Source organism: Xenopus laevis, chromosome 3L (genome assembly GCF_017654675.1).
Source record: "Xenopus laevis strain J_2021 chromosome 3L, Xenopus_laevis_v10.1, whole genome shotgun sequence".
Lineage (NCBI taxonomy): Eukaryota > Metazoa > Chordata > Amphibia > Anura > Pipidae > Xenopus > Xenopus laevis.
Window position 1 is genome coordinate 59,799,077 of NC_054375.1, and position 25,828 is coordinate 59,824,904.

The 25,828-nt window shown below is 36.0% G+C and overlaps 1 protein-coding gene across 1 annotated transcript in view; it reads left to right on the plus strand.

Annotated features, from left to right (window-relative positions):
* The window catches only part of acss3.L (acyl-CoA synthetase short chain family member 3 L homeolog), a 65,803-nt gene that overhangs the window by 20,280 nt on the left and 19,695 nt on the right, over positions 1 to 25,828 (plus strand). The window contains exons 3-9 of the mRNA XM_018252368.2: positions 4,687 to 4,831; positions 9,141 to 9,329; positions 11,178 to 11,312; positions 15,440 to 15,580; positions 19,396 to 19,476; positions 19,561 to 19,656; positions 24,867 to 25,018. Of these exons, the coding sequence (XP_018107857.1) occupies positions 4,687 to 4,831; positions 9,141 to 9,329; positions 11,178 to 11,312; positions 15,440 to 15,580; positions 19,396 to 19,476; positions 19,561 to 19,656; positions 24,867 to 25,018 (939 nt within the window). The remainder of the gene's footprint in view (positions 1 to 4,686; positions 4,832 to 9,140; positions 9,330 to 11,177; positions 11,313 to 15,439; positions 15,581 to 19,395; positions 19,477 to 19,560; positions 19,657 to 24,866; positions 25,019 to 25,828) is intronic.

A 25,828-nucleotide genomic window follows, 5' to 3' on the forward strand; every position in this document is an offset into this window, starting at 1 on the left:
CACTGCAATTACCTTGAGGAGGCTTAGCTCAACACTTGAATTCATGGCTTTTAAGTGGCATTTTCTGTTAAGAACCTGAAAATACCACATACTATGCTTAGAAACAGGCTGAATTCAAAGCTTTACTTTATTTAAAAGAGGTTTTGTAGCAAAGCAAACATTTTTATGAAAATTGCTGGATTTTATACTTTAATGCTCCTATTACCTCACCCCTTCCCCTTTTTTAAGACAATAGAAAGCAGGTGTTATTATCCAGGCTTTTCAGACTTATGTGGGTCCCTAAAGCTCAAGCTTTTATTTGGATAAAATGGAGTCTAAAGGTGGCCATACATGGGCCGATAAAAGCTGGCGACAGACCGAGTGGGCAGCATATTGGCCCGTGTATGGGGCCCCTCGATGGGCTTCCCGATCGAGATCTGGCCAAAAGTCGGCCAGATCTCGATCGGATGGGACTAAAAATCCCATTGGATCCGACTGCCCGTTCCCATTCGGTAGGATCCGATCGTTGGGCCCTAGGGCCCACGATCGGATCAGTCCGCTATTGCCCACCTCAAGGTGGGCATATCGGAGAGAGATCCGCTCATTTTGCGACATCGCCAAACGAGCGGATCTCTCCGTGTATGGCCAGCTTTAGGGAGACAACTGTTCTTTAATTCAGATCTTTCTGGATAACAAGTTTCCAGATAACAGATCCCATACCTGTACTTGTTTCTAACTAATATAATTAATCCTAATTGAAGGCAAAACACGCCTACTGGGTTTACTGCACTATCAAAAATAAATTTTTAAAACTGAATTTTAGTAAATATTTACTAATTTAAGACTGCTGTGAAATTATATTATTTTTGGTCCCATGCTTAATATTTACATTTGTGTAGCTGTAGATGCAGTGCCATTTTATACCCCTAAACTTTGGGAATGAGACATTTTGCATAAACTTATACTGAAACAGTTTATCAATTGGTGACCCATTGGACCCCCCTATTGGACCCCAGAAATGACAGGGTCTGCTTCCTCTATAATGTCGTCCCTTTGCAGAGTAAGTGATTTGGAACTGCAGTGTTCTTTGCTCAGCTCAAAATACTGAAACTGCAAATCAAATAGCAGGAACCTGTTGGTGCTTTTTCCATTATAAGTATATCCCAACATATCTTTGATTGGGTAGACAGGCCTTTTTCTGGGTTGATGGTTCATAAGTGGGCACTGTGGGTCAGAGTGCTTATAGTAGAGTATCAGTTCTCTGCATCAGTTGGTTTCATAGCGTTACTTTAACACAGCTTGTGCATTCGATCTCTGCCTACTGGCACTTCATCTGTGAGACATGAACAGAATCTGTACATTTGCCCTTTCAAAATGGGACTGTTGATTGCGAATAGGGGAACTAATAGTCATGCAGATAACTAAGAAGGATGACACGCCATCTGTTTCCCACCAGGACCAGACATAATGCAGGCAGAAAGTAATATGTTGGCTCTACATTCCTTTAAACCCTCTTAGAAAGCATAGCACAGAGTAAAAATCAAAATCACCCTTCCTTTAACCTTCCCTCAGTACAGACTGTACTTTCCTTTCTAAGATCAGATATACTGGATAGTAAAAGATTGCATTTTATTCACTTATATTCTCCACATACTTTCTGCTGAACCCATTCACCTCCAGCTGCAGCCATATCACAAGGTGAAAAGTCCCACTTTCATTAACTTGGATTCTGTGTTTATGCTTCACTTTCATTGTGAAACTACCAAGGTCCTAAGTTTGTATTTACTGTAGAAGGCATTTGATGTGCTGAAAATAATTAACATTAGTGTGGGTTAATATTTACAATAAATATACCAGCATTCTGGCAATATAAAAAAAAAAAAAACCAACAATAGTACAAAAAGATACATTTTATTCTTTATTTTTTTTTTATACAAAAAAATTGTATAGTATAAAGGAAAAGGATTAAAATGGAGAACATTTAAAATGAATGTCAACCTTTTAAAATATTAATAATCATAATGGAACTATGTGAACTTGCTTTAAGAAATCCTTTTTTGTAGTCCATTAACACATTTGCAAAAGGTAGTCTAAAGTTCATAAAAACAAACAAGGTAGCTTTGTTTGGATAGGAAGTAGTTTCCCCCTTTCCTTCTAAGCAGTTGGGTTACTGGAAGTCCATATGGCCCAGTTTGCTTCTCCAATGGGAAATGAGCCACAAGTATTTACATTCTTCCAGATTCCAGTTGAGAGTAGGGCACCCCTAGTGGACCAATGGGGCTAATGTACATGTAGCTTATTCATACAAAACAAGAAGAGGTGGTACTGCTCATATTGGCTCCCAACCCATGCATAAATTCAGGCCTCTACAATTTCTGTTCCATTGGAATAATGAAACTGAACATAAAGTTTATGCCAAGTGACTGAGATTCTCAGCAATCTGTCTACTAAAACATCATGTAAACATTAAATAAACCCAATAGGATTATTTTGCCTCCAATACTGATTCATCACATCTTAGTTAGAATCAAGTACAAGGTACGGTTTTATTATTAAAGAGAAAAGGGAAATTACTTTTACAAATGTTAATTATTTGATAAAGATGGCATCTATGAGACCAGGGCTTTATGGATACTGGGTTTCTGAATAACAGATTATATACCTGTATTGCTATACAGACGAGTGACATGTTTTCAGGCTAAAATGATGTGTTTAGTTGTTTGAAAAAAGTTTAACATAATATAACAAACTTGCATGCCAATCTACATATATTAGGTTGAGAGTGTAGGAACGTATTTATATGTAATCAGAATTCTAATGGGATTAATCTAAAACAGGAGCAGTTATAAATAACTTTCAAATCTATTTTCCTGAGGGGGGTGAAAACCCCTTAAAGGAGAACTAAAGCTTAAGTAAAGAAGTAGGCTAGAAATGTTGTACATTATGTTTTGGGCTTCTATACCAGCCCAAGGCAAACACAGCCCTTTAGCAGTAAAGATCTGTGTCTCTGATGATGCCCCAGTAGTTCTCCATCTTATTTTCTGCTGATTCACTGCCCATGCTCTGTGCTGCTGTCACTTACTGAACTTATTGACCAACTCAAAATATACAGTACACATAGAATAAAAAATTTAACAATATACGGCTGATTAGTATTTAATACAGATAATTACTACATGGCAGCACAGAAACCAGTGCAACTAGCATGGGAATTTAATAATTAGCCCTGTAGCATCATCTTATATTACAGGCCAACCTCATTTTCTGCTTGATAATTTGTAATTACCCTTAAGCTTAGCTTCTCAACAACTGTTTAGAGCCCACTGAGCATGTGAATGTCGCAGCCACTTTCCAAGATGGTGACCCCCTGGGACAAGTTTGAAGTCCTGGATTTTTACTGCTATTGAAAAGCTGAAACTTTAGGTTGGTGCATTAAGTACAGTATATACAGTGTGGAATATTTAGCCATATTCATTTTTAGGGTTCAGTTCTCCTGTCTATATTGCAATAGGTTGGATGAGATTCCATACCAATAGTAATTAGACCGGTACTAGAATTGCCAGTGAGAAGTAAATTTGATGTTATGTTCCAAACATATGATTGGCTGCTAGAGGTTGCTGCACTGGAACAAAAAACATGACAAGTGATACCAAGGCAATCAATGCAGTTTAATTAGCTCCAGATATAAATGAATACAGTATGTTTTGAGAATGTGTTAGAGAACATAGACTGTAAGCTCCTCTGGGGTAGGGACTGATTGAACCATGGACAGTCCCTGTAATGTGCTGTGCAAAATGTATACACAATATAAACAAAGGATATCCATAATAATTTTTATAATGTCATAAGAGTTGTTGTTCAGCATTCCAACCCCAGCAGCATTTCACATTATACTATACACAATTTTGTATGCTGTGGCTTTTACACCACTAATGAGTACATATTAAGTAAGTAATTGCTTAGCAATGAGTCGGTATGTTCTCCCTGGGCTTGTGTGGCTTTCCTAGGGGTACGCCAGTTCCCTTCTATACTTGAAAAATATGCAGGCATGTTATCTGACTCCTGATAAAAAAGGACCATAGTGTGAATTTAGATCAACACAATACTCTATTGTATGGCACTGTGAAATATGTTAATACATAATTATTAATAGTAATACTTCATATTTAATTATTATTATTATTATTGTTGTTATTGTTATTATTGTTATTATTATTAATAATAATAATAATAATAATAATAGCATCGTGCTCTCATGCTAAATATATTAATGGTAATTAAAAACAAACCAGTTTGTATTTGTGCTTGAAAAAAATCAAGCACAAAAAAGTACAGTAGTGCAGTTGCAATCATTTAATTAAATTCTGAACATGTCACTTTCCTGTTAGCATAAAGCAGCATATGCAAAGGCTACGTGTCCCTCCTTATCTCGCAAAACTGATGTTAGCTTGCGTTCAGCATTCAGATCACAGTAATCAAAGATCTCTCTGAACCTAAGCAGGGAACACAAATACCCACCAAATGTCGTTTTATCAAAACTGGATGTATTTTAATAGCATAAATATGCCCAGCAACATTAGAAGTGCAGAAAAAGAAATATGTAAATGAGGGAAATGCTGGCATAAGATAGTATCTCTGTAAAATGTAATTATTTCAATATTTTCCACTTCAATACATATTCAGTTTCTCATTTTGTTCCTCTTCCAGGTTCATTGATGGAGAACTCAATATATGTTACAATGCTGTTGACCGTCACATAGAAAGTGGAAGAGGAGATCAAACGGCAATTATACATGACAGTCCTGTGACTGGTATAAAGCAAGCAATTACTTACAGAGAGATTTATGAACAGGTAATTGCAAATAAGCATCATAGAATATGAAAGTAATTCATAGGGAATTGTGGTATTAGTATTCTTCAATAGTGATGAGCAAATCTATCCCGTTTCGCGGAAAAATTCACAACTGCTGAAAAATTTGTGAAACTTTTTTGTCGCAATTATTTTGCGATGTGACATTTTTTTTGTAGTTGATATTTTGTTGCATGTCATTTTTGCAGAAAACTACATTAGAATCTATGGTTGTTTTTTTTTTTTCGTGGCACCTTGTTTGCTTCGGGGCTATCAAAAAGATTTTGCTCAGTATACTGCTACACACATGCCCTACATTAGACTTCCTATCCACTAGACTACAACTGCTTTTTCCTAAAGATATGATTTTTTTTACATTATCTTTGGTTAACTGGTAATGGTATCTACTCCTCTACTCCTGCACTGTGTTGCTGTTGAAGCAAAAAGTACCATAATATATAGTTTATTTATCACTACTAGCTTACTGACACAGGCACAACTTATAATAATACTGACCACCAACAGATAATATCTGGGTGCTTTGTATTCCACATTAAAATGAATAAACCATATATTTATGTGTATGTCGGTAGATAGACAGTGGAACAGCTGAGATCCCTTTGGTTGGTGTGGAAGGATAGGGGAAGGATAAAATGATGTTTGCGTTTGTTGCATGCAATGTTTTTTTGTGCCTCGTCTTATTTTTTTTGCACATGTTTTATTTGTTGCGCAAAGCAGAACAAGCCATGCAGCAAATTTTTGATGCAGTTTTGCGAAAATTTGCACCACCGGCGACACTTGGAAGATCGCGGCGATCACTATTCTTCACATAGTATTTTTAAATATCTTGGTATCTTGTACTTTTAGGCTAGTGACACATGCAAAGATTCGGGGAGATTTAATCGCCCAGCGACAAATCGCTACTTCTTTGGGGAATTAATCGCCAAAAAGCCTTCCTGCCGGCTACAATCTAAATCGCTGGCGGGATGGCACTCGGAGCACTTCATTTTCCGAAGTCACTTGAACTTTCCACGTGAGGCAACTTAGGAAAACGAAGCACTCTGAGTGCTATCCCACCGGCATTTTAGATTCTAGCCGGCGGGAAGGCTTTTCAGGGAAATTAGTCGCCTGAAGACGAATCGATTTGTCGCTGGGCAAATAAATCTTCCGGAATCTTCGTGTGTGTCACCACCCTTATTGATGCAGGCATACCATGTGAACTATTCACATAATATAAGAGAAGGCTTTCAAAGATATTTTCTACTTAGCAAATATTTGACAGATAACTCACTTCCATCTGACTAAAGCAAGCGTTTCAATAGTTTTATAAGTACATAAGTAATATACTCTGTAGGCATCTCCAACTTATCAGGCCTTTGCCCCCACTCCCAGACCACCACATCACCCCTCCAGCAGCAACTGAAAAAGGTAAGCCAGAGACTAAAAATTCACGAATTTCACGCGAAATTTGCGTAACGGCGAGAAATTCGCGAAACGTCCGTTTTTTCGGAATTTTTTTTTTGACAATTCGCTGGCGTTTCGCAAATTTATTCGCTGGCGGCGAATCGCGCAAATTTGTCGCTAATCCGCGCCTGGCGAATAAATTCGCCCATCACTAGACAGGGAGGGTAGCAAGAGTTTAGTTTAGGAACTATGACTAGTACTAGGAAGGTTTTAAAAGCAATACTGCTTCATTATTATATTATCCTGCATTTATGTATCGTTTGATTATTCCACATAGTTTTAAATGTATTATACATCATTAACTGTCACAGTGGAATTTATCTATGGCCAGTTTATTTGCTTATCAAAATCTTGCTCCGTTATCTTCAGCAAAAAAAGTCACTTGTTAGCGTTTTGTTGCTTCATGGGGAAAGGAAAGAGATCTGAGCATATAACTGCAAACTGGTGGGGGAATTCTTGACAAAATTAAAGGAATTGAAAATTTACATGTCAGTTCTAGCTCAATATCAAACCCAGATTTGTCACACATGAAATAGAAATTTGACATACTATACATGCGAGGTATGAGAGGGAGACCCAAGAGATGCCTTTGTTTCTAATTTTCCCTTTTGCTGCTGTTACTTCATGCTTGTCACTGTAGATAGAGAAAAATGTAATGTCAAGTTCGCTGAGCACAAATTTTCTTATGCCAATTATTTTCTGTCCTTCAGCAACATTACAAGCACCACTCCATGGCCTTATAATATAAGGTTATAGTGACACAATTTACTGTAGGTGACAGCTTGGCCAATGTTCTGCAAAACAAAGACTGAAAAAAAAAGTATTCCATGCAATTTATTCATTCTTGAGCCAGAAAGCCTTTTAGTGGTTCCAATAAATCAAACATTTCTTTAGTCAAGTATTTCCTTTGCTTCACATATTTTAGACTATTGGTAAGTGATGTATAGCTCTATGCCTTATTACTACTGTTTTAACTGGGTGGGTGACAAGTTTACTTGAGGAACTGAATGTATTAAATGTGTGCTCTGGTTAATAATAAATAGGGATGTAGCGAACCGCCGCCGATGTGTTCGCGAACGCCGTTCGCGAACACCGGCAAAATTTGCGAACTGTTCGCGAACTGTTCGCGAACTTCGATCATCCGAAAATCGTTCGATTCGAACGATCGAAGGATTTTAATCGTTCGATCGAACGATTTTCGTTCGAATCGAACGAAAATCGTTCGATTTTAGCGATCGAATGGTCGAATGGGCGACCGATTTTGACGCGAACGCCTATTGGCGAACGTCGCGCGACGTTCGCGAACTTGCGGCGGACGCGAACAGTCGAAGTTCGCGCGAACTAGTTCGCCGGCGAACAGTTCGCTACATCCCTAATAATAAACCCACAAATAAACAGTGCCCTGACTCCCAGCTTCATGCAGTTGCAAGAGTGATTATTATTGTATTATGTGTTGTTTGATTATGATGCAGAAACAAAATAGTATCCATAGTGGGATGAGGGGCAGAATGCCAATGTAGAGACAGTGAGCCTCATTGCACTGCTGATAGGTCTGGCAATGCCCATTTATTCACCTGCATATTAAAAGCTGCAGTTAGAAGAATTGGTTTATATTCACGTTTTTTTATTCAGTGTAAAGTATAAATACATTTTACCTACTCAGATTCAATAACTGAGAATAGCAAAGAAATATTGGCTTCAACAGCTTTAATTGCATTCCCCTATTGCAGGTATATATTGGTCTGCTGAAAGTCTCTGATCCACGGAGCACCAAGCCAGGTCGAAGATTAATAAATTTTCATTTTATTGAAGATTAAACATTTTACATGATAGTAAATCACCAACAGTGCATCAAACGCAGTCCATGCTTAATGCGTTTCGTAGCTTCAACGCTACTTCATCAGAAGCATAAACGAACAACTTCCCATAATGCCCTTAAATAGTGCAACAAACCCCTTTAGCCTAATTAGAATCATCAATTGAATTAACCCTTAATAAAAAACCCACAAGTTAAAAACATTCTAGGAAAATGCACTAAATGAAAAATTTGTTACAAAAATCCACAAAAAGGGTTAAACATGACAAAACATATCACTACCTCCTACGGTTAGAATAAAAGGGAGGGAGAGAAAGTACAAATATAAGTATTATAATAAGGCAATATATGATTATATAAAATATTAATTTAAATAATGCCAAATATTCTAAGGATATATAAATATGCCATTAATAACATTAAATACAAAAGCACGAGAGCTCACACTCCCTATTCAGGCCCCCATAATCCTCAGTGGTTTTCAAATGATATATCCAGAAGGTCTCCAGCCTACTTAATTTGGTTTCATAATCTCCACCTCTAACGTCTCGCACTGGCTTATCTATGACTTGGAAATCTTCGACCTGGCTTGGTGCTCCGTGGATCAGAGACTTTCATTGATACAATTTGTTACGCTCTATCCGGAGGCGTGTCGGCGTTGTTAGCACAGCCTAATCTGTTGGTCGGAGCCTGTTCTCTGGAGTTCGGGTGAGTGCTCTCCTTACGTGCTACTAATATATTGGTCTGCTGTTTGAAAGCAAATATTTTTTAAGTTACTATGGGGTAATTTTAATTTACTACATGTATGGTGCAAAGTGCGTAAACTGGGTATAATCTTCCATGATTTTTGCACTTTGCATCTTGTCCTGCGACTACCACAAGTTTTTGTGGTTTAGATGCACAGGACAGTGTGTTAGAATCACAGGGATAATCACATAGTGGCAACAACAGTATATTAGAAGGCAAACTACAAATGTGCATGTTGTATGATAAAGATTCTTTAAAATATATTGTAATTTCCATTGCATCCAGGTATCAAGATTAGCTAGTGTCCTGTCTAAGTATGGGGTGAAGAAAGGAGACAGAGTCGTCATCTACATGCCAATGATACCACAAGCAACGTATGCCATGTTGGCATGTGCAAGGATTGGAGCTATTCACAGCCTTATATTTGGGGGATTTGCATCTAAAGAGTTAGCAGTCAGGATTGATCATGCAAAGGTAAATATAATGTTTATGGTAGGCTATTTGTCTTTCTTTAGGATCATGCATAAATCAAGTTTGAATTCCATATGTTTTCCCCCAAGTAAAATAAAATAAAGCTATGTGCAGAATTTTACTTTATGGTGAACTCACAATTATACATAAGGAGGAGCAATACCACATTGCTTGTATGATTGATAAGGCAAGCAAATGCACTCTCTATTACAAAGTGTAACCACATACTGTATATGCCAAGAAATACTGCAGCCACTGTTTGGGGAGGATAAACAGATGGCAGAAATGCCACATGACTCCATAGACCTTAATGGAACAACATGACTTTCAATGTAACGTAGTGTGATATTGATATATTTAGATTGATATGGTGGGGCATGTTGAGCCATCTGAGACAAATTTCAAGATATCGTTTGCTCTATCTATTTATCTGCATTAGCATGGGAAAACATTTGCTCATTGTTTATTAAAAATGCAATATTGTAAAGATTTGTAAGCATTAACATACATGTTTCAAATGATGTATGATCTCTTCACAATTCTCACCCAGATCTGCCAACATTCAGTAGATGGAGAGAGTATTTACCTAGTCTCTACCAAAATTAATTTTGAGACTCAATTTTGGGTTGCCTAACCTTCTGCAATAAGAGATTGTTTGCATGATTTTGTAATTAACAAAATGCAATGTTAATATAATGTGTGCTAGAAGCTCAAAATCTTTACCAGTGTAACCAGTAGCTGTTGAGTCCTGAGAGACAAGATTTACTGTATATACAACCAGGTCCGGACTGAGAATTAAAATAGGCCCGGGCATTTCAGGTACATAGAGGCCCAAACAGCCCCCAGAACCCACAGATTGCTAGTCCGGGCCTGTATACAATGACATTTCTTTGTACACTAATAAAACTTTTCATTAAAATGTGTTCAGTTCTAAGTAAGTAATCCCAAGCTCTTGCTAATTTACATCTGCATGTTCTAGGAACCGTGGTAGCAAAACTTCAATAGAATTACAGGTTATAGGTGCCTGATCTGTGGGACATATGGGTGCTCACTTTATGATTTGCTGGTACAGTGCCAGGGCCTTGTCTATATTTGTGCATGGAGGCGATTTGCACCTTTGTATTGTGAATGAGGCACAGTTTTAGTAAACTGGTTGGTTTGGATTAATGCCTTCTTAAAGGGCAAGGAAGGTTTGTCATCCCTTGGTAAATATAATGTGCAACTTGGGACCCCAGGCAGGACCACTTCTTTAAAAATGCAGCAGCCTGGGGTTCTTTCTCCTGTAAGCAGCACACTGTCATCTTCAGTCACTTCCCAGCAGTTGTCTGTGGTCCAAGGTTAGTGACTTTATTTCATCAAAGCATGCCTGATCAATAGACACCCGACAGTGAATTACATTTTCCTTGTACCCAAAAGGCAGATGTAGTGTGAATTGTTTTTGATTGCATTGTACACCTCTACAAGCCATTCTAAAGAGCTGGCAGCACTCCATAGTTTCAATTGGTAGCCAGGCAATCCACAGTGGTGTGGAAGCAACTCAACAGACCAGAAAATGATCTGCTGTTCATAGAACTGTGATTAGCTGCCAACATACTCAGAACTTTTTAGGAAGTACTGTTAGGATTTGCCTGCTGCTCAATCATAACAGATACAGGGACCAAATAAAATCAATGTAATTTTAAATAAAGTTGTTTTTTTTAAGTTAACAATGCCCAATTGAATTAATGCATAATATATTATTTATCATTGCCTACATGATAACGCTGATTTTAAAAAAACACTGAAGAAAAGTTTAAGTTGAATATTTTAAATGATACAAATTATAGTAACCCTATCTCTTTTTATTTTCAGCCCAAACTGATTATAACGGCTTCATTTGGAATAGAGCCTGGTAGAAAAGTGGAGTATGTTCCTCTTGTAGAACGAGCTCTGGAGATTGCTGAGCACAAACCCAATAAAATTTTAATATACAGCAGGCCCAATATGGTAGGCATGGTATTGCACTGTATTTTCTGGCTATTTTGTAAAAAGGGATACAAGTGAACAAATGTAATACATTTTAAAATACAAGCTGATCCAGTATTGGAATGCATGTTCCTTCATAATATTAGATTCTAATCTATCAGACCTCTTTAGTTGTAGTCTCAGTATTTATATTCTAGTCTCAGTATTTATATTCTATATGTACTTTAATTGTACAGTGCTCAAGCTGGTGCTTTATAAATTCTATTATAACATAATTATATTATAATTTACATTTTTATATTTAGAATTGTAGGTGTGTGATGTAAATGAGTAAACAAAGGAAATTCATCTGAATAATGGCTCAGTTTAACATACTTTAAAAAAAGGTTCTCTCTGCATTTTCCATGTTGGGATTTCTTGTAATTTGAAGCAATGTGTTTAACTGCTAAATGACACCTCCTGAAAATAGACTTGCTGAAGACAAAGGAAAGTTTTTGTACCTTTACATCTGGAGCATGTGACACGACAAACTAGTCAGAAGCAGCAGTGCAGTCTAGGGACTGATAAATACCATTTTCAGTTGCAATTAGATTTCCTTTTAAATTGTATGTAATGAATGTTTAATAGAAAGCTGCTTAAAATTAAAATAGTTTTAATGATGCAAACATTTATTATTGGGTTTATGTCCCCTTTAAGTAATACGTGACAGATATATGTCAGGTTAGGAGTTGACAAAAATGCTACATTTTATGTCACAAAGTCCAGTAATAATCTTCTTAATGTGGAGATACAGCTTACTTAGTATGTCAGGGATGTAGCTGTCAGTTCACCTATCATGCTTGGCTGGCAGGGGTGAGTAGTGTCAGCTGTCAGTTTTCATAGGCTGAAATATGGTTGACACTTCAGCCTGTCAAGAGTATCGCGCCACCACCCTACAGTCAAGGAGGAACCTGATATCTAATATATTAAGAACGTCCATTGGCCACATCAGAAGGTACTCTAGGGATGGGTGGATAGAAAGGAAAGGCTTCTTTAAAAGAAAATAAATTCTTTATTTTCTTTATTTTAAGCTTAAACCGGTCCTCAAAAACAGGGCCTCCTTACTAGACGTTACATGGCTTTTCTACTGCATTAATGAATTTCAAATTTCCCTAACGGGTTCTTTCAGTAGTTCCAAGCTAGATTTTCTATTGTAGTTTTGACAAGAAAGCCAATACAACACTTTGCTACACAGGTAAATGAATATGTATTACTTACCACAAGTTCTCATTCTGTCATTTCCCATTTTGACTTCTTTTAAAACTTCTACACTAAGCCATATATCTGCCGTGCATTCTTGAGCGATTGCAGAGGTTGACGGCAGCTGTCCCTGAATCGTCTTGTGCTATGCCTGTCATCATTAATTTACAGTAGCTGTGACTTATTTAAGCAAGTAAATAAAGATTCACAGACAGCTGCTGTCAGCTCCTGAATTGATCTTATTTAAGTACTTTCAGTCTGATATACAAGATAGATTATGCTTATAGGTTGAGCTGAGCTCTGTGTGTAATTGTAACACATCTCCATAAACTGTAGTGAGGAAAGGAATCGGGTTTCTCTAGTATTTAGTAAGTGAAAGCCACATGGCAAAGGCACAGTCAGTGGTGGCTCCTAAATGAATATGTTTTAATAGATACACCTTAAGATATGTCAGGGGGCTGTGGCTAGCAGAAAGTTGTAAATAATACATAACACACATCCTTGAATGAGCCCTTTCAATATGTCAGAATGAGGACCCTGTTCTTTGGCTTAATAATTTTGTTTAAAAGATCTCTATTCAATAATTTTGCCATTGTTAAATGTGTACTAGTACTGAGATATCATTTAATACATCAGGGCTGCCTAACTGAAGGCCCATAGGGCACATTCATTTCAATATATGAGCATGAGAGGTGTAGAGGGTTGTACAACCATTGCTAGATATATTTGGATGCACTGACCCTGAACAAGCTAAGAAATATTGTGATTAGTTTGCTTTTCCTTAATCTTCTCTCTTTATTTGGTTTTGACCATGTTCCAATGACATTTAACCACAACCCTGCCTACTATACTATGAAACTATTGTCATATGGTTATAACTGAATATAAAGCTTGTGGAGAGATTTTCAGTCAGATAGGAGGTCCCCTAGAAAGAAACAATGAAATGGCTAGGTATCGGCAAGGCCACATTTGCAATCAATGTTAAGACTGTTGGGTGGGACTGGATAAAATGCCCGATATGGTTCTAATTGATAACTATCTGGCTGATCCCCTCATACTTCTTGAGTTGCTTCATAGGTAAAGGTTATATGGAATGATCCTGCATTAGACATGGTAAATGAAAATATACATCACACTTGCGGATTTATTCAAACACGATTTCAAAATTAAAAAATATGTTACTTTATTGGTTCCATTAAAATTTGTTAGCTTCGGTACAGTGCATGACAATCACCACTGACGCGTTTCATGCCCTATGGCACTTCCTCAGAGTGTTACAGATTTCTAACAAGAAATAACTTTATAGCAAATCTGGATGGCAAACAATTCACACAATGTGTTTCTTAAAGGTGTATTACACGTATATAAACCAAATTTGCATCTATCTTCACATTTTTATTCAATACATATACACTAAAACATTAAAAAAGGCATATGATCGAGCTGTTTTGAGTGATCGAAACCATATGTTAAGGGAGAGTGGTAGAAATAAATGTGATAGAACTAATAAAAATAAAAATAAGAGATCAGAAACAACTGATAGAGAAAAAGTTTATTTTGTGACAGATTACAGCAATGAGGCAATTGATATAAAAAAAGATAATAATGAAACACTGGCATGTGATCAGTGCGGATCCATTATTAAACATTAAAAAGCCATGGTTTACGTATAGGAAAAGTAAATCAATTGCAAGCCATATATCTCCTAGCATGCTTCCTGAAAAACGAGAACATAGAAAACCAAATTGGTTAACAAATGTAGGTACTTATAAATGTGAAGCAAGGGTTTGTCAGGCTTGTAATTATATAAAGGTATCGAAGGGCTTTAGGAGTTCAGTTACTGGCAAATAATATGAGTGTCAATCCTATATAAATTGTAAAACTAATAATGTGATATATCTGGCAACATGTATATGTGGATGCCAATATGTAGGTAGAACCATGCGGAGAATAAAGGATAGGATTTTGGAACATATAGCATGTGTAGGGAGAAAAGATGTTTCATCTGCTATAGCGGAACATATTTTAATCAAACACAATGGTAATGATAGATGTATATCCTTCCAAGGCATAGAACATGTTAGATTAGATAAGAGGGGGATTTGGAGAAATTAATTAATAAAAGAGAAACATGGTGGATGTTTACTTTGGAAACTGAAAAACCAGTTGGTTTAAATAAAGATTGGGAGATCAAATATTATATTGAATAGAACTGTTTATTAAAGTAACAATAAGAAAAATAAAGTTTTCTTTACGTAAACTTCCACAATGTGCATTTGAACTATCCACAAAAGAGAGAAAAAACATACATGGAAACAAAAAGAGTTCTTTTTCTTTTAATAACTTGTGATGGTCTTAAAAATCTTAATGGATATATGTATTGAATAAAAATGTGAAGATAGATGCAAATTTGGTTTATATATGTGTAATACACCTTTAAGAAACACATTGTGTGAATTGTTTGCCATCCAGATCTGCTATAAAGTTATGTCTTGTTAGAAATCTGTAACACTCTGAGGAAGTGCCATAGGGCATGAAACGCGTCAGTGTTGATTGTCATGCACTGTACCGAAGCTAACAAATTTTAATGGAACCAATAAAGTAACATATTTTTTAATTTTGAAATCGTGTTTGAATAAATCCGCAAGTGTGATGTAGATGAAAGTTCTTAGGCCAGGAACCCGGATTCAGAGACACGTGATGTCTGGAACCAATCGGAGATCCCTCACACTGAAGTGAAAGTTTGTAAATGAAAATATAGAATCAGGAATTCAGGAACACTTATAAATCTGAACTTGCAGAACTCCATCTGTAGTGTTTGCATTACAGTAAAAATCTGTATTTTACATCTGCGTGTCTATGTACTAAATTGTGCACCAATTGCAATTGCTTGTTTGGTTCTGTTTTAGAAAGAAGCACGTTTAATGGATGATCGTGATCTTGACTGGACAGAAGAGATTTCAAAAGCTCATCCTCATGACTGTGTCCCTGTGTCTTCAGAGCACCCACTCTACGTCTTGTATACATCTGGCACAACAGGACTGCCTAAGGTGTGCTTCTAAATAAACTGAAGTGGTATCTCTGTTAATTCCCTTCCCTCGCTGTTATTATACCTGTGTGTGTGTGTGTGTGTATATATATATATATATATATATATATATATATATATATATATATATATATATATATATATATATATATATATATATATATATACACATTGATATACTGTATATGTGTGTGTGTGTGTATATATAGGCGTATTTGTGCTTCTGCTTGATAATAAACCGAATTAGCTTGATGAGATGTACTGTGCGTTCTGTAGGTTATAAGTAATCATCTTAATTAAACCAATTAGCTTTTCTTGTCACACCTGCTGTGAAGGAAGTTGATGCAATGCTTAGATTACATGAATAAAACAATAAATATAAAATCCTACTAGGTTGCCTGTAATTGTGTAGCCTGTGTATGGGCATCAGGTCCCCCATTCTGTTACATAAACAAGATTTTGAGAAGATGCAACGCTTGCCTTAATACATTGTTTAAAAATGGTGGCTTGCTGTGTCTGTGTATTCCAAAACTTAAGGAAACAAGATTTAAATAATAAGCTGAAAAGGGAAAGTAAAGTTTATTTAGTTTCACGAACACCAATTATTTCTTAGGGTGACAGGTCCCCTTTTAATTCACATTGGCATGCCACTTAATATACTTCTGTTGGTCAATAGATTATCTGAGCCAAAATGTTAGCAAAGTCATAGTTGTCATTAAAGAGCACACCAACAGTGAGTAAAAAAATGCCATGAATGAAACGTGCATTTATAATAGAAAGCATTAATAGCTTTTGTTGTTGGATACCCACATTTGACTGTTTTTGAAAACCCTTGCATCATATCATACATAGGAATGAAGCAAGTTTTATTTATTATTATTATTATTATTTTATGGCTTAAGGATAAATATCTAAATTCATATTCTAAATAACTTCTATCTTCCTTTTTTATTAAAACAATACTCATCTCAGAATTTAAAGATCGTTACTTGATTTAATCTTTACATAATCATTAATGGTGTTCTGTTTTCTATCACATTTTGAGGTTCAGGTTTTATATATTTATATAGTTTACAGGCTAAATATATCTGTTTACTCAACTAAGCCTTCTTATTGCTTTCAATCTCACTTAAGAGATTGGATGTTAAATCAGCCACAGTCATCTCCCAACTGCAGTGCAGTAAATAGTAATGAACCATTCAGATAAAGGGTAATTGATCCTGCTTTGCCTTGCTGAACACTGGCTGTGACTGTAAAGCTAAAGTCACACCTGGAAATTTTTATGCGGGTGGAGAATCCGCAATGGCATGTGTCTTTCATTATGTACGCAACGTGGATTTCAGTGTGATAATACTGATAATGTGTGCAATGTTGGTCTACAATAGTAATGGGCGAATAAATTTGCAATGAATTTCCATGTTTTGATGCCAGCTAATAAATTCTCAAAACTGCGGTGAAAATTAGTTGCCAAAAAATCTGCCGCATCAAAAAAAATTGGAATAATCGTGCGCATAAAAATTGTTGCATGTCAGAATTATTCAGGCACCCGTTGACTTTAATGCATTTGGACAAAATATGCACGCATATAAAAATTGACGCATTGATCGATTGGCATCGAAATTGACGCATGTCTAAATAATTTTGACGCCCATTGACTTCAACGCGTTACGTAAATTTTTTAACTTCACCCATCATTAGGTTACAATCTACCTCGTGTGCAGTTAGAGATGGGCCTCTGCTTAGAAATGCTCAAGTGAGTCATCTGATGGCAAAACACCCTGTGTGCCATTAGTTTAAAAACACCACCAAAAAGCTAGGCAGGACGTCAGTTGTTACACGATAGTAAATAGAAATAGTCATGTCAATACCAGGAGACCCTATGAAAGCATAATATATGATCATAATGTTTCCAGCAAGAAAGTGAAAAAAGTTTATAAAATGAATTGAAGAAGGTTTCAGGAATAAGTTAATTTTTAACTGGTGAAAGTAATATATTGAAAGTATAGTGGTCTTATTCACCCTTCTGCACATTAGCTACTGAAAGGAATTGTTCTGTATAAAAATAAAAACTGGTCAAATGGAAAAAAATAAAAAATGTTCAATATACTGTAGTTAGTTAGGCAAAAATGTAATGTATAAAGACTGGAGTGACTGGACGTCTAACAAAATAGACATAACACTACTTCCTGCTTAGCAGCTTTCTTGGTTTCCACTGATTGGTTATCAGGCAGTAACCAATCAGTGACTTGAGGGGGGCACGTGGGTCATAACTGTTGCTTTTGAATCTGACCTGCATGCTGAGGATCAATTGCAAACTCCGTGAACAGTTATGTCCCATATGGCTCCCCTTAAAGTTGTTGAAAGAGCTGCTAAGCAGGAAGTAGTGTTCTGGCTATTATATTGGACATCCAGTCACTCCAGCCTTTATACATTACATTTTTGGCTAACTAACTATATTAGAAACAATTTTTATTTTAAAAAAGCCCATCTATTTGCCCAGTTGAACTGTTCCTTAAATTGATAATGTTAGAAGAGACCCAAGAGACTTTCCAACAATGATCACATGCAGAGGGAAGTTGCCCAAGTATTTCTATTTTTTATAGTCTCTGCTAGGAGCAATGTGGGGATTTGAACTTGCTTGCTGTTGCTCACTTGAAACTTGCACACTTCCATGTGATGTTGCCACCTTCTGTATGGAACTCCTGTCAGAGGGGTGGAGCTGTGACATGATGGGGTGGGTCTGTAATGTGGCAGGTCATGATATCAGGGACGGAGCTATGATGTGACGATTGGCCAGTTGCCACGTCAATCACAGGAAATTCTGCCTGGTTTTCCTAATTTGGAAAATGTGGTACTCTCAGGGCCTATTTACTAAAATTTGGATTTCCTTTTTTTTCACACATATTTTTTCTCGATAAATTTCAGTTTTTTTTTAAATTTCTCTAAAACTAAATTTAAAAAACACAAAAAACTCTAATGCAAACTCCAAGTAAAAGCAGTCAAGGTCCCATAGAAGACAATGGGAGCTTCGCTGAACCTATTGGAGCTTTTTTTAACCATTCAGACTTTAAGAGGTTTTCTGTTTTTTTTTTCTGCTTCCTCTAATTTTTACTTTTATTTTTATATCGTTCAAGCCTTTTTTTTACATTTGTGCTTTTTATATTCAGATCTTTTAATAACTTTCATGGCATTCCTGGTTTTAGAGCAATATAGTTTAATCATGGTTTCAAAAAGCTCTAATACCACTAGAATTAGATTTTTAATACATGGGCTGCATAAGTATGCTTATGGTCCTTAGCCTACTTAAGGGCTCAGTAGACTTTTTTTGCAAGACATTATTATTTAAATATCATGACCCTCAAATGTGCTGTATAATGAGATCCTTCAAGGAAAAAAAATAAACTTTGTTTATACAGGTATAGGATCCATTAAACCCAGAAAGCTCTGAATTACAGGAAGGCCATCTCTCATAGACTCCATTTTACACAAATAATTCAAATTGTTTCCTTTTCTCTGTAATAATAAAACTGTACCTTGTACTTGTTCCTAACTAAGATATAATTAATCCTTATTGGAGGCAAAAAGCATTAATGTTCAAAAATTTTTTAGTAGACCTAATGTATGAATATCCAAATTACGGAAATCTGGATAACCCCAGGTCCTGATCATTCTGGATAATGGGTCCCATATTCAGCACATTTCTTTATATTATTGTGCATTAAAGCTGCATTCAAGCAACAGCAAAACTATTTTCTTTTGGTGATGGTTCCACGCTCATTGATATGAATTGTAAAAATCTGATGTCATTTCTTTCAGGGTGTTGTAAGATCTACTGCTGGCTATACTGTAATGCTAAATTGGACTATGTCGGCTGTTTATGGACTGAACCCTGGCGATGTAAGAACATGTTTTTTTTGTTTAAAAGCTAGAATTTACACACCCCTACCAATTCATAATCTTTCGTTTTATTTTTTATTAAAGGTGTGGTGGGCCGCATCTGATTTAGGCTGGGTAGTTGGGCATTCTTACATTTGCTATGGACCACTCCTGCATGGGAATACGTCTGTTTTATATGAGGTAAGTTAAGGAATTTTAGTTCTATGGGAAATATATTGAAGGTCAAGTACCCTATTCAAAATAGCACGTTATATACTTTTGCCCCCACAACCAGATCTTGCTAATCCTCACCATTTTACATGTTGCACTATATGAGATCAGGGTGGGTGCACTTGTCTGAAATGTCTGAGTGTTTGGGGTACAAATACATGGGGGAATGTAATGAAACTATTAATTCTTATGTAATATAAGGTCTATGAATACACAACTGCAAGCAAATCTTACCAGAATATACAGGCAATATGAGTCTGAGGGGCTAGCCAAAGGCCAGTATCAGTAGTTATCAAACTTTGTTCCAGAAATTGGTCCTTGTATTACATCCGAGTGCCACCGTTCTAATGGTAGTTCATGTTCATAAAAAAAAATGAGCCTTGTTTTAGTGGTATGAAGCATGTTAATTTAATTAAGCAACTTCAAAAGACATACTGTATTTTCTAATACTGATGAAAAAAAATGATGGTGGCTCCCATAGCTTAAGCTGTCCAGCCTATTATTTGCATAACTAAATGTTTACACAAATAAGGAAAAGTAAAGATATTTATTAGAATGTATATACATTTCTGCATAGAATAAGTCATTTTGATTTAAAAATTACTCATTCTGTGCTTTAGTTGAACACTATGTATGCTTCGTGTTCTTTTAAATTTCTCTAAAACTCTAATACAAAAGTAAAACCAATGGAGGTCCCATAGAAGTCAATGAGAGCTGCGCTGATCCTATTGGACCTTTTTTTAGCCATTCACTCTGAGGCTTTTGGATATATTTTTCTCCAATAATTGTCCGAAATGCTCTAATTTTAAGAGGTTTTAGAAATATTCTGGGTTTTTTTTTGATTGCTCAGAGATTTTTGAGTTTGTATTTTTTATATTTGGATCTTTTAAAGGAACAGTAACACCAACAAATGAAAGTTGTTTAAAGTAATGAAAATATATAAATATATATATATATATATATATATATATATATATATATATATATATATATATATATATATATATATATATATATATATATATATATATATATATATATATATATATATATAAATGTATTGTTGCCCTGACTGGTAAATGGGTGCGTTTGCTTCAGAAAGACTACAATAGTTTATATAAACAAGCTGCTCTGTAGCCATGGGGGCAGCCATGCAAAGCTGAAAAAGCACAGGTTACACAGCAGAAAACAGATAGGCTTTGTAGTACACAATGGAATACTACATAATGTATCTTTTATCTACTGTGTGTGGATGGATGGCCCCATGACTACAGAGCAGCTTGATTATATAAATTATAGAAGTCTTTCTGAAGCAAACACATCCATTGTACCAGTGCATTATATTCTCATTACTTTTAAACAATTTCATTTTTAGATGTTACTGTTCTTTTAAAAACTTTCATGGCATTTGTGGTTTTAGAGAAATATTTAATCATAGTTTCAAAAAGCTTTATCACCACTAAAATTCAACCTTTAACGAGCCTCCAAATATGTGCATAAAGTGTCAGTAGATGGGTCTACTGAAGCAGGCAGCATACTTATTGTATCTCCCACTGGAAAATATTAATAAAGGCTACTTTGTATTATATTTTTTCTCTTTGTCCAAATGACGTCCCTTGCATAAGAGCCATGTTTTAAAGCTTTAATTTCGTGCTTATATTAGAAGACATCCAGCCTGTCAAGATGGTACTAAGAAACTTTGCTTCAGCATTGAATTACACTTCTCCCTATTAGTTCCAAGATAATTAAAGTAGATCATCTTTAATTTGACTTAATCACCACCTGCCTTGAAACAAAAGGAGAATCAGTTCTGTAGATAAAAGCTAGGTAAAAAACCATTTGTATTTCCATAGAGACAATTTGGTTCTTTGGAGTTTTCACATTAAAGCTATTTCTAGAGCTCAGGTTTTATTAGCTGTCTTTTCACATGAAGTGTTTTGTTATACAACAAAATCCTCTTCCTCAGCTCAGTACCACTTTAGATATATGGTGAAAAAGAAAAATTAGTAGCTAATAAAAACGGAAATATCCAGATTGATATATGTCACTAATAGGGTTGCCACCTGGCCGGTATTTTACCGGCCTGGCCGGTAAAAATGATGGTTGATCCTAATGTTATTAATAAGGAAAAATTATAAATATATAGGAAGGCCGGCATTTTTTTCTGGAAAAGGTGGCAACCCTAGTCACTAACTAATGCAGTTAGTCACATTGCTTCTTGACTCTACACATATATTAAAAACTACTATGTCATCAGAACAAGTCTGCACACCTTGTCTTTTTTTTGTATGTTTAAATACTAATAATTCTCCCTCAATATATACTTTCTGACACCTGAAAATGATTAAATGCAGCAAAAGTAGGAGGACGATTAAATATAGCATGGTACGAGGAAGGTATGTTGGCACCTGAAGATGATTAAATATAGTAAAAGTAAGAAGATAATGAGAATGCTGTGCAATACATTAATGGTATGCTGACACCTGAGAATGATTAAATACAGGAAAAGTGTAAAGAGGATGAAAAATAGTATTGCATGTCAGCTGAATGCTTCCATTTTGGTTAACTATAATAAAAGGCAGTTTTTGAATCTGTAGTAAATAGATGTTTCTGTACAGGAAAAATAAGCAAAGGAACCGTTGAATCCGTTTCCCCTTGACTCCAGCTTCACTTTTATTCCACTCCCATTTTGATCTATTCAACCAGCACAGATTGGAAGGATGGTCTACTGTAATATGAGACTATTTGATGCAGTCCCTGAATACTTATCATTTTTTTGAATTGTTCTAGAAAAGTTTTGCAAAAGGCTGGCAAATTGTTGATATTCATCCAAATATTTGCAATAAGCTTAATTTGCCACGAACCGCTGAAGTAATTAGAAGAAAATTTGCTATGCTATAAAATAGCAATGTTTTCTCCAAATTGCTTAGTCACAGACTTATTAACTCATAAACCAAAGCTGCAATGATGTTTTCTCATATCTAATACATGGCGGAAGGAGACAATTGAAGCAGTTCTTAGCCGTGTTTATTTATAAGTTTACTGTTGTTCAAACAAAATAGTATTCAAACAATATATTTTTTATTGTGGATGTGATTTAATGGGACGCTGACACAAGATGATGATGATAATGAAGATTACTTAGCATCCCAAAGGGTTCCTGTCTTGCACTCCTTTAACCTGCTGAGATGTTTTTTTGTTGCTGGGGAAAAGTGACATTGAGCAGTGAGCAGATGAATATTAAAATTCAATATGGCCTACAAACTATGATAAGTGAAAGTGTTGAATAGCTAAAGGGCTTAGAAATGGCCCCCCTAGGGCAATGGTCCACAAAGAGACTCATCGCCACGGATAAATTTCCTCTTCAGCGGGTGACTTTTCTCCAGTAAATGCTTTCCCACAGGCGATAAAGTAAATTGCTGGTGGTAAAAACCCATGTAGCTTTAAGTGAGTTAGGAAGACTGAAGCGGCACATGGGTTTTACCACTAGCAATTCACATTATTGCCAGTGAGAAAGCATTTACAGAAGATTAGTCGCCTCCGCACAAGAGGAGAGTTAACGATGGGGATTAATCTCCTGGTGTGCCATTAGCCTTAAAGTGCAATACACTAAGCACTTGTGCAGTAAAAACATGGCTCTGTGCCTTGTACACTACTCAGAATTGCAAGGGAACAATATATTAAACAAATTATCAACCCAGATTATCTGGGAGTCATTCAGATTTATTTACCAATTTTGGGTAAACTGGAAATAATTCGAGATGTAATGGAGCATAACTGAGGTGTTGTGGTCTGGCATCCGGGGGTTTTGTGAAAAGCCTGCTAGGGGGTGAATTTCTCTGATTTGCTTAATGAGTCTTTATATTCCTGAGAAACAATCATAATTTACATTAAAACTCACGTTATAAAATAAGCAGTAGACGTACAGAACTTGGCCATAGTGCATTTTGTATCTGTAAGAAAGTGAGTGTAAGTAAACCACTTCTCCTGGTCTGTACTGGTGTGATACCCCAACATGGAAAACTCTTGTTTCCAAGTATTACTGTACTTCTCTATATATAAGCCAGGTTTACAGTCAAGTATCAAATGATTTTATGGCAGAGCTGGTTATAGAAAGTGCAGCAACCTGAAATGACGTCAGTGGAAATACCTGCAGAAAGTATTGTGATCTGTTGATAAGAAAACCAAACACATTCTTGGATATTGTCCTTGCTGTTGTGTGTTTACATTACTAGTTACAGTACATATAGGTACAGTGTCACTGCTGTTCCAAGGTTGTACTGCAACCATTAAAATGTTGACTAATATGCTTGCAATTGTTGAATCTCGTCTATACAACCACTCTTTTAAAATACTTAGTTTAGCCTTTACTAGTACATTGTACAAATGTTACGTTTCTTTAAATAAATATAAGCATCAAACAAATATAATCAAATAAAATGCAGTGCACACAAGCAAGAATAGAGTGCTCTAAGGGCACATACACGAAGATTCAGGAAGATATAGGTGTCTAGTGAGTCTAAATCCCGAAAGCTTGAATATCATTTAACAACTAATAAGTTATCCAACAAGCTTAATAACAAATGTTGATATAAGAGCGCCTCTACAAGAAAACCAGCACTCAACATAACAAATTAGGCCGGAGTGCCCATGCCCAAAAACAGAAAACGTCAACATTTTCAAAATGAATATAATATTCAGGTCACTCACTTCTCCCAGCTTATAGTCTTGGTGCAACACCCTGAACCTGCAGCAAGGGGAGAAATCCAAACAACCAATTCCGCTTGAACCTGCACTCCAGAGGACCTCCAGACAGCATTGAAAATCAAATCAGCTTTATTTCACATATAAAATCTTGACATTTCATGTAATTGTATACATAATCATAGACAATGACTGTATAACTACATGTACAATTACACAAAATGCTTCAGGATTTTATATGTGAAATAAAGCTAACTTAATTTTCACTGCTGCTTGGAGTGTGCGTATAAAATGCAAGCAGCCAAAATACTGAAGGAGCAAAAGCAAAGAGCCAACTGTACTGTTTTACAGCCTGGAATAACAAAGAAAAATACATGTAAAACACTGCATCTATGTTTATTACATATTGTGTGGATACATACACAGCTATAAGATTCCTTTTAACTATGTACTTTCCATATAATTCCTGTTCACAGGGAAAACCAGTGGGAACACCTGATGCTTCTGCGTATTTCCGAGTGCTATCTGAACATGGAGTTGCAGCCATGTTTACTGCACCGACTGCATTAAGGGCAATACGCCAGCAAGACCCAGATGCAGAGATGGGCAAGCCATTCTCTTTGACCAAGTAAGTTCAACTCTTCATTGTCCTGTAAGGTTGGCAAGAGAAAAGACTGGCAACATGTAAAGTATATGCAAAATTGCTGGAGTGTTGGGCACTTTTTCTAGTGGGCCCCTGGTATCCCACTTCAACACTGACTTCATGGTGCAATTGTGAGAGTAGAAATATGATATATTGTATTGACTGGAAGTTTCTCACAGCCATGGAAGTGAATTTGGGATTGTGAAACAGAGGTAGATCAGTTAAAGTTTCAAATATGGGTGTCTGCTTTCTAAAGAACTTTCTATAACTTGTCACCTATTAACATGGCTAATTTGTTTGTGCCACAATTAATGTAGCTCCCATGTTTAATAAAGTGTGATGCACTGAATTGGTTTTGCAATAGCTGGCATTATTTAAGCAAAGTGTAACAGATAATCCTTGCATTATTACAGGGCAGTTTTTGGTATCCATTGAAGAGATGCTATAATCATCAAGTTAATGCAATAGCAGAAAACATATACTCTAAATAGTCTTATTTAAGAAAAAAATCCAGGATTTTAAACGATAATAAGAGAACCTGGTAGATGTTGTTATCTAAGGGAGCTTGAATGGGTGTTGAGAATATGTTGTGTAGGACAAATCCAAGGCATTAAACTTTGACTGCAATTTTCTTTATTGGGAAGTGGATACACACAACATGTTTCAGGCTAAGCCCTTTATCAACTTTGAAGGAACATTCAATAGACCAACATTTAAAACAACTTGTGACTACGGTTGCCACCTGGCCGGCAAAAATGATGGTTGATCCCAATGTTATTAATAGGGAAAAAAGAT